This window comes from Leptodactylus fuscus, chromosome 5, assembly GCF_031893055.1.
Source record: "Leptodactylus fuscus isolate aLepFus1 chromosome 5, aLepFus1.hap2, whole genome shotgun sequence".
In the NCBI taxonomy this organism is placed as follows: Eukaryota; Metazoa; Chordata; class Amphibia; order Anura; family Leptodactylidae; genus Leptodactylus; species Leptodactylus fuscus.
The window spans coordinates 50,694,566-50,710,019 of record NC_134269.1 but is presented as its reverse complement, the minus strand read 5'-3'; the positions used below and the strand labels follow the sequence as shown (position 1 = coordinate 50,710,019).

The 15,454-nt window shown below is 41.0% G+C and overlaps 1 protein-coding gene across 1 annotated transcript in view; it reads left to right on the top strand.

Moving 5' to 3' along the window:
• Positions 1-35: 35 nt before the first annotated feature.
• Positions 36-15,454, top strand: part of IQCH (IQ motif containing H) — an 86,977-nt gene continuing 71,558 nt past the window's right edge. Inside the window, exons 1-4 of the mRNA XM_075273140.1 lie at positions 36-94; positions 6,883-7,002; positions 7,136-7,230; positions 8,131-8,236. Of these exons, the coding sequence (XP_075129241.1) occupies positions 44-94; positions 6,883-7,002; positions 7,136-7,230; positions 8,131-8,236 (372 nt within the window). The 5' untranslated portion in view covers positions 36-43. The remainder of the gene's footprint in view (positions 95-6,882; positions 7,003-7,135; positions 7,231-8,130; positions 8,237-15,454) is intronic.

Genomic DNA, 15,454 nt, shown 5'->3' with positions numbered 1-15,454 from the left:
TCCCGTCGTCATGACAGCAGAAATTGCAGCGCCGGGCTCTGGCATGGCTGGACTATCGGGGGGCGCGGAGCCTGTGGGCCGCCTGCTGGTACAGGTATGGCACCGGGTACAGGGCAGGCACGGAGCAGGGACAGACTGGCAGCGGTTATGTGTACATGTAATATTATAGTATTCTATGGACTTATGGAAAGATACAGCAACATTACAGCAGCCCAATCCAGCTACACTATAGTTATCTCACAGTACAGGGATAATACACACAGTGATGTCACAGTATAGAGATAATATACACAGTGATGTCACAGTACAGGGATAATACACACAGTGATGTCACAGTATAGAGATAATATACACAGTGATGTCACAGTACAGAGATAATACACACAGTGATGTCACAGTATAGAGATAATATACACAGTGATGTCACAGTACAGGGATAATACACACAGTGATGTCACAGTACAGAGATAATACACACAGTGATGTCACAGTACAGGGATAATATACACAGTGATGTCACAGTATAGAGATAATATACACAGTGATGTCACAGTACAGAGATAATACACACAGTGATGTCACAGTACAGGATAATACACACAGTGATGTCACAGTACAGGGATAATACACACAGTGATGTCACAGTACAGGGATAATATACACAGTGATGTCACAGTACAGGGATAATATACACAGTGATGTCACAGTACAGGGATAATATACACAGTGATGTCACAATACAGGGATAATATACACAGTGATGTCACAGTACAGGGATAATATACACAGTGATGTCACAGTACAGGGATAATACACACAATGATGTCACAGTACAGGGATAATATACACAGTGATGTCACAGTACAGAGATAATATACACAGTGATGTCACAATACAGGGATAATATACACAGTGATGTCACAGTACAGAGATAATATACACAGTGATGTCACAATACAGGGATAATATACACAGTGATGTCACAGTACAGAGATAATATACACAGTGATGTCACAGTACAGGGATAATACACACAGTGATGTCACAGTACAGAGATAATATACACAGTGATGTCACAATACAGGGATAATATACACAGTGATGTCACAGTACAGAGATAATACACACAGTGATGTCACAGTACAGAGATAATACACACAGTGATGTCACAGTACAGAGATAATACACACAGTGATGTCACAGTACAGAGATCATAAACACAGTGATGTCACAGTACAGAGATAATACACACAGTGATGTCACAGTACAGAGATAATACACACAGTGATGTCACAGTACAGCGATAATACACACAGTGATGTCACAGTACAGAGATAATAAACACAGTGATGTCACAGTACAGAGATAATACACACAGTGATGTCACAGTACAGGGATAATACACACAGTGATGTCACAGTACAGAGATAATACACACAGTGATGTCACAGTACAGAGATAATACACACAGTGATGTCACAGTACAGCGATAATACACACAGTGATGTCACAGTACAGGGATAATACACACAGTGATGTCACAGTACAGAGATAATACACACAGTGATGTCACAGTACAGGGATAATACACACAGTGATGTCACAGTACAGGGATAATATACACAGTGATGTCACAGTACAGGGATAATATACACAGTGATGTCACAGTACAGGGATAATATACACAGTGATGTCACAATACAGGGATAATACACACAGTGATGTCACAGTACAGGGATAAGATAATATACACGGTGATGTCACAGTACAGGGATAATACACACAGTGATGTCACAGCACAGGGATAATATACACGGTGATGTCACAGTACAGGGATAATACACACAGTGATGTCACAGCACAGGGATAATATACACGGTGATGTCACAGTACAGGGATAATACACACAGTGATGTCTCAGCACAGGGATAATACACACAGTGATGTCACAGTACAGGGATAATATACACAGTGATGTCACAATACAGGGATAATATACACAGTGATGTCACAGTATAGGGATAATATACACAGTGATGTCACAGTACAGGGATAATACACATAGTGATGTCACAGTACAGGGATAATACACACAGTGATGTCACAGTACAGAGATAATATACACAGTGATGTCACAGTACAGGGATAATACACACAGTGATGTCACTGTACAGGGATAATACACACAGTGATGTCACAGTACAGGGATAATATACACAGTGATGTCACAGTACAGGGATAATATACACAGTGATGTCACAGTACAGAGATAATATACACAGTGATGTCACAGTACAGGGATAATACACACAGTGATGTCACAGTACAGGGATAAGATAATATACACGGTGATGTCACAGTACAGGGATAATACACACAGTGATGTCACAGTACAGGGATAATACACACAGTGATGTCACAGTACAGAGATAATATACACAGTGATGTCACAGTACAGGGATAATGCACACAGTGATGTCACTGTACAGGGATAATACACACAGTGATGTCACAGTACAGGGATAATACACATAGTGATGTCACAGTACAGGGATAATACACACAGTGATGTCACAGTACAGAGATAATATACACAGTGATGTCACAGTACAGGGATAATACACACAGTGATGTCACTGTACAGGGATAATACACACAGTGATGTCACAGTACAGGGATAATATACACAGTGATGTCACAGTACAGGGATAATATACACAGTGATGTCACAGTACAGGGATAATACACATAGTGATGTCACAGTACAGGGATAATACACACAGTGATGTCACAGTACAGAGATAATATACACAGTGATGTCACAGTACAGGGATAATACACACAGTGATGTCACTGTACAGGGATAATACACACAGTGATGTCACAGTACAGGGATAATATACACAGTGATGTCACAGTACAGGGATAATATACACAGTGATGTCACAGTACAGAGATAATATACACAGTGATGTCACAGTACAGGGATAAGATAATATACACGGTGATGTCACAGTACAGGGATAATACACACAGTGATGTCACAGCACAGGGATAATATACACGGTGATGTCACAGTACAGGGATAATACACACAGTGATGTCACAGCACAGGGATAATACACACAGTGATGTCACAGTACAGGGATAATATACACAGTGATGTCACAATACAGGGATAATATACACAGTGATGTCACAGTATAGGGATAATATACACAGTGATGTCACAGTACAGGGATAATACACATAGTGATGTCACAGTACAGGGATAATACACACAGTGATGTCACAGTACAGAGATAATATACACAGTGATGTCACAGTACAGGGATAATACACACAGTGATGTCACTGTACAGGGATAATACACACAGTGATGTCACAGTACAGGGATAATATACACAGTGATGTCACAGTACAGGGATAATATACACAGTGATGTCACAGTACAGAGATAATATACACAGTGATGTCACAGTACAGGGATAATACACACAGTGATGTCACAGTACAGAGATAATATACACAGTGATGTCACAGTACAGGGATAATACACACAGTGATGTCACAGTACAGAGATAATACACACAGTGATGTCACAGCACAGGGTTAATACACACAGTGATGTCACAGTACAGGGATCATACACACAGTGATGTCACAGTACAGGGATAATATACACAGTGATGTCACAGTATAGGGATAATATATACAGTGATGTCACAGTACAGGGATAATACACACAGTGATGTCACAGTACAGGGATAATATACACAGTGATGTCACAGTATAGGGATAATATACACAGTGATGTCACAGTATAGAGATAATATACACAGTGATGTCACAGTACAGGGATAATACACACAGTGATGTCACAGTACAGGGATAATACACACAGTGATGTCACAGCACAGGGATAATATACACGGTGATGTCACAGTACAGGGATAATACACACAGTGATGTCACAGCACAGGGATAATACACACAGTGATGTCACAGTATAGGGATAATATATACAGTGATGTCACAGTACAGGGATAATACACACAGTGATGTCACAGTACAGGGATAATACACACAGTGATGTCACAGTACAGGTATAAGATAATATACACGGTGATGTCACAGTACAGGGATAATATACACAGTGATGTCACAGTACAGGGATAATACACACAGTGATGTCACAGCACAGGGATAATATACACGGTGATGTCACAGTACAGGGATAATACACACAGTGATGTCACAGCACAGGGATAATACACACAGTGATGTCACAGTACAGGGATAATATACACAGTGATGTCACAATACAGGGATAATATACACAGTGATGTCACAGTACAGAGATAATATACACAGTGATGTCACAGTACAGGGATAATACACATAGTGATGTCACAGTACAGGGATAATACACATAGTGATGTCACAGTACAGGGATAATATACACAGTGATGTCACAGTACAGAGATAATATACACAGTGATGTCACAGCACAGGGATAATACACACAGTGATGTCACAGTACAGGGATAATACACATAGTGATGTCACAGTACAGAGATAATATACACAGTGATGTCACAGTACAAGGATAATACACATAGTGATGTCACAGTACAGGGATAATACACACAGTGATGTCACAGTACAGGGATAATACACATAGTGATGTCACAGTACAGAGATAATACACACAGTGATGTCACAGTACAAGGATAATACACATAGTGATGTCACAGTACAGGGATAATACACACAGTGATGTCACAGTACAGGTATAAGATAATATACACGGTGATGTCACAGTACAGGGATAATATACACAGTGATGTCACAGTACAGGGATAATACACACAGTGATGTCACAGTACAGAGATAATATACACAGTGATGTCACAGTACAGGGATAATATACACAGTGATGTCACAGTACAGAGATAATATACACAGTGATGTCACAGTACAGGGATAATACACACAGTGATGTCACAGCACAGGGATAATACACACAGTGATGTCACTGTACAGGGATAATATACACAGTGATGTCACAGTACAGGGATAATACACACAGTGATGTCACAGTACAAGGATAATACACATAGTGATGTCACAGTACAGGGATAATATACACAGTGATGTCACAGCACAGGGATAATACACACAGTGATGTCACAGTACAGGGATAATACACACAGTGATGTCACAGTACAGGATAATACACACAGTGATGTCACAGTACAGGATAATACACACAGTGATGTCACAGTACAGGGATAATACACACAGTGTTGTCACAGTACAGGGATAATACTCACAGTGATGTCACAGTACAGGGATAATACACACAGTGATGTCACAGCACAGGGATAATACACACAGTGATGTCACAGTACAGGGATAATACACACAGTGATGTCACAGTACAGGGATAATACACACAGTGATGTCACAGTACAGGTATAAGATAATATACACGGTGATGTCACAGTACAGGGATAATATACACAGTGATGTCACAGTACAGGGATAATACACACAGTGATGTCACAGCACAGGGATAATATACACGGTGATGTCACAGTACAGGGATAATACACACAGTGATGTCACAGCACAGGGATAATACACACAGTGATGTCACAGTACAGGGATAATATACACAGTGATGTCACAATACAGGGATAATATACACAGTGATGTCACAGTACAGAGATAATATACACAGTGATGTCACAGTACAGGGATAATACACATAGTGATGTCACAGTACAGGGATAATACACATAGTGATGTCACAGTACAGGGATAATATACACAGTGATGTCACAGTACAGAGATAATATACACAGTGATGTCACAGCACAGGGATAATACACACAGTGATGTCACAGTACAGGGATAATACACATAGTGATGTCACAGTACAGAGATAATATACACAGTGATGTCACAGTACAAGGATAATACACATAGTGATGTCACAGTACAGGGATAATACACACAGTGATGTCACAGTACAGGGATAATACACATAGTGATGTCACAGTACAGAGATAATACACACAGTGATGTCACAGTACAAGGATAATACACATAGTGATGTCACAGTACAGGGATAATACACACAGTGATGTCACAGTACAGGTATAAGATAATATACACGGTGATGTCACAGTACAGGGATAATATACACAGTGATGTCACAGTACAGGGATAATACACACAGTGATGTCACAGTACAGAGATAATATACACAGTGATGTCACAGTACAGGGATAATATACACAGTGATGTCACAGTACAGAGATAATATACACAGTGATGTCACAGTACAGGGATAATACACACAGTGATGTCACAGCACAGGGATAATACACACAGTGATGTCACTGTACAGGGATAATATACACAGTGATGTCACAGTACAAGGATAATACACATAGTGATGTCACAGTACAGGGATAATATACACAGTGATGTCACAGCACAGGGATAATACACACAGTGATGTCACAGTACAGGGATAATACACACAGTGATGTCACAGTACAGGATAATACACACAGTGATGTCACAGTACAGGATAATACACACAGTGATGTCACAGTACAGGGATAATACACACAGTGTTGTCACAGTACAGGGATAATACTCACAGTGATGTCACAGTACAGGGATAATACACACAGTGATGTCACAGCACAGGGATAATACACACAGTGATGTCACAGTACAGGGATAATAAACACAGTTTTATTCATTATCTGTCTATAGTGTCTATTAATCTGTATATCTATACTTCTATTTTATAGTGTATGTGTGTGTCATGTAAACGTGAATTATCTTCTATTTATATTACAGGTTCAGAATGACTTAGAACACTTAAAGAAAAAACTGGTACATACAAGCCAAGAGAATGGTGTGACTGTGGATATCAAAGACCTGGAGACTGCGATTCAAAGGACAGAACTTGGATTAAAGGTTAGAAAATGATTTATTTTTGTCCTGCATTTGGACAACCCCTTTAATGAAGTAATATTTTTGCAAATTTATAGAGGATATTCTGTGAATGAGATACCACTAAATTGACCCTTGCAATGTTGTCTGTCTACAGAAGCACACCCAGGACTACCTAAACTACATCAACTGCAGTGCAATGACCATTCTGCAGGACAGTAAGGAGAAGTATACACCACAGATCTTTAAATGGTGAGTGATCACCTACATCTGAGCTGTTCACCTACATCTACCAGTCAACAAGATCAATTCCTTTAAATCCCTGCTACTACATGTGGCTACACCTTTAGGGCTCGTTCACACGGTGTAACGTCCCGCGAGATTTGGCACGTGTACGCCGCGTGACCCTTTGCGTGCCGTACACGCTCCCATTGAGTTCAATGGGAGCGGGGATCGTATGCGCCGCGCTAGTTTGCGGCCGTGCATTTATTCACGGCCGCAAACTAGCGCGGTGCATACGATCCCTGCTCCCATTGAAATGAATGGGAGCGTGTACGGCACGCAAAGGGTCACGCGGCGTACACGTGCCAAATCTCGCGGGACGTTACACCGTGTGAACGAGCCCTTATTAGGGTATCATGTAGCTGAGGTTCAGACATATCTGTTTTAGTAAATACCGGTATTGCCCATGAACTAAGGCTCCGTTTACACGGGGCAAGAGGGGACGGATTTTGGTGCGGAATCCATGTTATAATCTGCCCCCTCACAATGGTGGTCTATGTAGACCGCTAGCGTTCTTTTTTCCGCTAGCGGTATGTTGCGGCTAGCAGGAAAAAAAAAAAAGCTGCCCTTTGTTCAGGTGGAATCTGCAGCTGATTCGGCCGTGGTGTCCGCCTCGCGGCAGCACGCTCCGTTCTAGGCCCATTCATTTGGGCCCACGCCGAATTGGAGTGCCGCGACTGTCAGAAGTCACAGCAGGCAGATTTTGGCCATATTCTGACGTGGCTTCCCGCTTCAAATCAGGACCAAAATCCGCCAGTACGCCCCGATGTGAACTAGCCGTGTCAATTCTGGAGCCTGCATTGTGACTTTCTTCTGTCATTCCGTCTGATAACTCAAAATATTGCTTCTTGCCTTTTTAATATTACAAAGGGCTCCTCAATACGAAGCTGCAAAACTGAACCAGAAACCGCTTGTGTCGGATTTACAAGATTCAAGAGTACAACCTCCAACAAGTCACATGTCACCTGGACAGCAGGTCAGTCTAACAGAGGAGTCAAACATGTCAGATTTATGTTTGTAGAAATTGTGGTTGTTCTAGTATCAACTCCCACTGAAAGATGGTGTGAAGAACAAAAAATGGTTATCTACCAAGGTATAGAGCAGGGGTCTCAAACTTGCGGCCCGCGGGCCAACTGTGGCCCTCGGGATGATAGTTTGCGTCAGGAGTCAGGCGGCCGCCATAGCTGCCGGGTGTCTACTGTCACAGTAGACACCCAGCGCTAATGCCTCCGGTCGGTGCCTGCACTGATCGGAGGCATTAACCCCTCAGGCGCCTAGGCCATTTTGCCGGTGATTGCCGGTGCTCGGAGCATGCTCCAGGGCCGACATCACGTTGCAATGTATTGCAATACATTAGCATTGTAATGCATTGCATTAGTGATCAGATCCCTTGGGGTTCAAGACCCATAGAGGGTCTAATAAATGAAAAAAGAAATTTAAAAAGTTAAAAAAAAAATTAAAAAGTTTTAAAAATTCAAATCACTCCCCTTTCCCTAGAACACATATAAAAGTAGTTGAATACTGTGAAAGACATACATGTTAGGTGTCACCGTGTCCGAAAAAGCCCGCACTACAAATCTATAAAAATATTTTTCCTGTAGGGTAAACACCGTACTGGGAAAAAAAAGTCAAAAGTGCCAAACCGCCATTTTTTCACTGTTTTGCCTCTGAGAAAAATTTGAATCAAAAATGATCAAAGCAATAGTAATTGCCCAAAATGGTATAACCAAAAAGTACACCCCGCCCCGCAAAAAAAAGACTCCCTATGCATCCCTGTACACGGAAGTATAAAAAAGTTACGGATGTCAGAATATGGCGACTTTTAGAAAAAAAAATTTTGGGGAAAACCTGATGTGGCCCAGCCTCCCCCAGACTCTACCTCCAGCGGCCCCCGGGTAAATTGAGTTTGAGATCCCTGGTATAGAGGTAGCAGTCATGCCTGACCCTTGATGCCACACATAAGAAGACATCAGTATTAGAAACGTTAGATGTGGATCTAGTAGGGATTTTGCACTGGAGTTCAGGAGTTATAAGTGAAGCGTATCTGAGTACAGGTAAAGTATATTAGACAAATGAACAGTAGCAGTTTAGAGGCTATACACATAAAGGTGCCTATATACCTTCAGTAGATGTTGGTGTAATCTCATTTTGGACTAATAGAGTTCTATTGGGAGGCTTTTTGGAGGCGTATTTTTGAGGCAGATTCAACGTCAAAATCCTCGCAAAAAAACTCAGTGTGCACTGACCCTTCTCAGGCCCCTGGGTATTTATTATCAGACCTTAGTAATGGGGCACTGACATTGGAATGGAAGCTGTCTGCCATCTCAGGTAGTTCAGTGAGGCTTGTTTATTTTCTTATCACAAAAAATACCTTAGGCTAAGGCATTAGGCAAAACACAACAAAAAAACACAGTGGAAAAAACACAGTGAAAACGCATCACCTTTTTTCCACAGTGTTTTTCATTTAGTTTTTGCTGAGTTTTTTCTTCTGTTAAATCTATACGGAATCCGCTCACAATTCTGCAGCTAAAAATAAACATTCTGTATTTTTCAAAAACATACAAGTTTTTGAAAATGCAACTTTTGCAAAGCTCTTTTTTCTGCAGTGTGTGCATGTGATCAATAATAAAAATAATAATAATAATAAATTTTATTTATATAGCGCCAACATATTCCGCAGTGCTCTACAATTTGTAGGTTACAAATACAGACAAAAAGATGCAGAACAAAGAAAGTCATTTCACACAATGGGACTGAGGGCCCTGCTCGCAAGAGCTTACAATCTATGTGATCAATGACATCTCCTTCAATTTGCTGGTAAAGCACAGCCTTTTATTCTGCAGCATTTCCACAATGCGGGGTGTTAGCCTTAGGCCATATCGCCATTTTGTGGAAAAGCTGCTTTTTTGTAATAGATTTTGCTCCGCTTTTTTTTTTTTAGCCAAACCCTGGAGTGGTTATGAAGGAATGTGAAATATACAGGAAGTTATAATGCCATCAATAGCCATTCAATGCGTGTTCATGCTGACATGTATTTCTTTCTATTTCCTTATGAACATGCACACTCGGTTTAGCTTTTTAGAGTTTTGGTCTGTTTTCATTGAAGAGAGTAGATTAAGCCGCTCTTGCTCAGTTCACTCCTGGTTTTGACTAAAGAACCCGCAGTAATATCTTCAACAAACAAAAAAAGCAGCTTTTCCGCAATGTTAGGCTAAGGCCCCACGTTGCGGAAATGCAGCTTTTTTTTTTTTGTAGCAGATTTTGTTGCGGTTTCTTGAGCCAGAGCTAAGACTGGCTACTAAAGGAATGGAAAATATACAGGAAGCTCTTATACTTCTCCCTCCTGTTCAACCTACTTCTGGCTTTGGCTCAAAAAAACATCAAAATGTGCAACAAAAAAATCTGCGTTGCCTCAAACATTTTATTGCCTTTCAAAGGTGCTTGAGAAATCCTCAGTGTTGCTTCTCTGTGAGGTATAAAACACAATAAAGTTTTTGAATTGCATTCTAGTGTTTAATACATGTTTTTTTTTGTATTTCCCTGTGTTGCTGTCTTATATTGCTAAGTTTCAAGTCAGTTTGTCAAATTATTGTATTTTCAGAGTTTATCTTGACAGTTTAGGGGCCGCCTGTCACTGAACTCACTAATAGTTTCCATTTGGTGGTACATGGATTAAATTTCAAGGACTGAGCAGCCAAACACAAGCCTGAGCTCATCATGTATAATAAAAAAGTAACACCCGCAGTGTTGTAAAGCATAGCGCCGTATCTTCTGGAGTGTTAAGTATAACTTCATGATCTAGCAGTCTGACAGCTGGATCTATGTTTAATGCATGTATAGAAAATGCCAACTTGAGTATAGTAGGAAAATATTGGTTTGAGGTTCAGTTTGATGTTAAAGAACAATCTTGACAAGACTGCAAAGAGCAATGAAGTCACCTGCTGAAGGAAATAGGATGAACTGTAAGCCAAACCTTATCACCCATTATCAGTGTATGACCATATTAACCCTTTTCTTGCCAAGGACGTAGCTCTACGTTCTCCCAGGGTGTCACTTGCCTAGCTGAGGACGTAGCTGCCACGTCCTTACTTCTAATGCCCATATCTCTGGTCTCGTTTGCGCTATGAAGATAATTTTAGATAATTGCCCCATTTCTCTTCACACTGTACACTGCTGACTTACACACAACTCATCTAGCTGTTACTTACAGAAGTACTCCGATGACTCTGCTATAGTCGGCATTATCACTGATGACGACGATAGGGAATACAGAGACTTAAACCGGGATATTGTTGAATGGTGCCAGCTGAACCAGCTCAGAATGAATGCAGGGAAGACCAAGGAGATGGTGGTGGACTTTAGTAAACAGAGAAGTGCTCCGACCCCGGTGGAGATCCAAGGGACATGTATTGAGATAGTCAAGACCTATAAGTACCTGGGCGTGATCCTCAATAATAAACTAGACTGGGCTGATCACCTGGAGGCGCTGCACAGAAAGGGCCACAGCAGACTCTACCTGCTCAGGAGGCTGAGGGCCTTCGGAGTCCAGGGGACACTTCTTAGGGCCTTTTTCAACTCTGTGGTAGTGCAGCCATCTTCTTTGATGTGGCCTGCTGGGGGAGCAGTATATCAACCAGGGACAGAAATAGACTTCACAGGCTGATTAGAAGGGCCAGCTCTGTCCTGGGGAGCCCCCTGGACCCAGTACAGGTGGTGGGTGACAGAAGGATACTGTCCGTGGTGACCTCCATTCTGGAGGATAACTCCCATCGCATGTATGAGGGCGTGATAGCACTGGGCAGTACTGTCAGTGACCGTCTGCTTCACCCCAAGTGTGAGAAGTTGCGCTATCGGAGATCCTTCCTCCCTACCGCGGTCAGGGTGTATAATCTACATCACGCCAAGCAAAGATCACTCCGCACAGAGAACTAAATGATCCTGAAGGTTTTTTTTTTTTCTTCTTCTTATTTTCTATGACTCCTAGTATTTTTTTTATCTTCTATTCTGAGCTTGTTTGTGTTTTTATTGTACTATTACTGTATTATTCATGCTGCTGTAACACATTGGTTTCCTAAACGTATCCACACATTGCAGAAAAATATGTGCAGCGGAAATGCTGCAATTTCCAAAACTGTCACATTTTTAGGAATTGCAGCACATCAATTATACCTATGGAAATTCTGACTGTTTCCCTATATGTATAATTGAAGCAGAAAGTCCTCAGAGGAAAACTCTGTGGATTTTCTGTGAAACGAGCTGTGGGAAAAACCACCATGTGTTTCCGCCGCGCTTGCTTTTTGGCTGCGGCTCACTATGTGGGGCCTTAGTCTATGTGTGGCTCATGCTGTTGCAGATTCGGCCCATCTTTACATTCTTTTGCATGGCCACCATGTAAGTCCACTCTTCCTCTGCAGATTTTTTAACACTACAATTTGCTTCAACAAACACATATTTGTGGTGTTTGGGCATGTAGCATGCAATGAAACTTTAATATACTGTTATATCTGTTAGTATTCAGGCTATGCGGTCATACATTCTGGTTACATAAATTGGGTACTGTATGTCTCCATCTATTTATAGATATATAATGAAAGTTCTTATTGCACAATGCTGGTAAATATGTAGACGTTCAGTCATTTTGGTCAAATTCTTTTATTTTACACAGAGTACATTAAAAGCAGCCATCTATATCCTGCTGGCAGTGCCACTGTGTAATGGCATCCAGCAGCCATTGAGAGGAATGCATGCCAAGATGAAATTATGCATTGTCCTCACTAATTTTACTTTTGGATCACACTCTTATTTAATTTTTACATTTTTTCGGAATTGCCAGAAGCACTTTAGAATTTTAATAGAGTATTTCCAAAGTGATAGTATAAAGGAGTTAGTAGAGACAAAGACTTTATTTTCAGTCATTCCCTGCATATTGTGCGTACATATAATTTTTCCTAGACATATACCTGTATATGTTGTGATATATACAGTATGTATATAGATAGATAAATATAATCACTTGATATATACTGTGTAGATAGATAGATAGATATTGATTTATTTCTAGATAGGTATTATATGTACAAATTGTACAGTGCTGCGGAATATGTTGGCGCTATATAAATAAAATGAATTCATTCATATGTCTATCTATCTAGAGATAGATACGATATATAGTTTTTACATATTCTATATGTTACATCTGAGTCAATAGGAATTTTGTAATTCCTTTATTGATCAGTAACCATGGCTTTTCTATTACTGAAATCTTTGAGGAATTTTTATGTGAAGAAGACCACATACATGACTCTGCATTCTTAAGTGTTTTACACATTGTCTTCTTTAAGATATTGCAGAAATTGTCCCTTTAACATAAGAGAAAAACTGCACACAGGCTTCGTGAGCTCTCTTTAGGGTATAGTCAAATCTTCATTGGAGTCCATGTTGCGAATTCCATCATAAATGCTGGTAAAAGTAATGCAATAAAATGACTGAAAAATAAAATGAAAAGTCATTACGACGTGGTTGCCATTACGTAAAGTATCCGGCACTGCTGACAATTTTATTGTTCTGCTCTTATGACCAACACAAATATGAGTAGAGCCTAAAAGTGATCCAGCTCAGCGCTCATGTAGCAGTCTTCCTGATCACAGAGATGTCCGACATACAGTTCACTCACAGCTCCAGCGTTCACACTACCGTTGGTGTCCGCTCAGCAGTGTCCGTAGCTACTGTCCATACAAGATTTTAGCAACGGACACTAACTATGTCTGTTAAAATTTCCATTCACTTCAATGGGATTTTATCTGTTATCCTTTTAGTGTCCGTTTGTGTCCTTAAGTGTCTGTTTACAACCATGTCCGTTTTTTTCAAGCGGACAAAAAAATCCTACATGCAGGAGTTTTCTGTGCTTTTGAAAAAACAGACTGTAAGGCTGCATTCACACGGAGTAAACGCTGGCGTTTTTTGTGTGTTTTTTGCACATAGCGCCGCGTTTACGCCGCGTAGCGTCGCGTTAACGCCGCGTATACGCCGCGTTAACGCCGCGCTATTTAGCGGTGGCGTTGCCCGGCGTTAACGCGGCGTATACGCGGCGTTAACGCGACGCTACGCGGCGTAAACGCGGCGCTATGTGCAAAAAACACACAAAAAACGCCAGCGTTTACTCCGTGTGAATGCAGCCTAAGTATCCGTTTTTTTAACATTGAGGTCTAGGGTCAACAAACATTAACCGATAGCCATCAGTTATGGTCCATTTGTGTCCGTTATGATAGGTGTCTTTTTTTTTTTTTTTTTTTAAACGGACACCTTCTGAGTGGACACCAACGGTCGTGTGAACCCTACCTATTTTTTTGTTGCAGATTTTCCATGTTTTGTATAGGATTGGTTATAGAAGGGAAGGGAAAAGCGTAAGTAACAAGGTTAGGGCGGGTTCAAACCTGCGTCTGGTCTCCGCTTTGTGGGTTTCCGTATTCTGCCCGAGAAACTGGATAGGAGACGGAAACTCGGACGTCAGTTTCACTTGAATGGGTTTGCAAAGTGATTGCCCGTGAGCGTCTTCGGCCTGTCTGTGGCGAAACCATTTTTTTTAACCAGACGCAAAGTCGGACATGCAGGACTTTGTGTCTGGTTAAAAAAAAAAAACGGTTTCGCTGCGGAGAGGCACAAGATGCTCACGGGTGTACACTGATTGCCGGGTTTCTGTCTCCTGTCCAGTTTCTCGGGCAGAAGACTGAAACTGACAAAGCGGAGACCGGTGCAGGTGTGAACCCGTCCTCAGTGCATGGCAGGTTGTTTTGGGTTTTTTTATGGCAGTGAAAAATGGTCCCCCAATGCACTTAGTGACTTGTATGCCTCTGGCCTCTGGGCCAGTGCTTACAGATCCCTTTAAGGTGCGACTGTACCTTCTGCACCCCCTTAAGCTTCGCCCCTGATCTTAGGATAAAATCATATTTTTAAATGTAAGCCTGATTTAGATTCAGTGTGAACAACAGATTTTATACATTTTCCATAGTGAGAATTCAGATAGGAAGACTCCAGTGTAGTTGGGCAATGCCCATATAAACAACAACGTCTATTAGCAAATAGTCGTAGACCAAGATATATTGAATGTAACAAAACTTTATTGAAAAAGTGACATAGAAACACACCATAAAGGCAATATAATAGTGCAAAGTACTATAAAAAACCACACATGGGG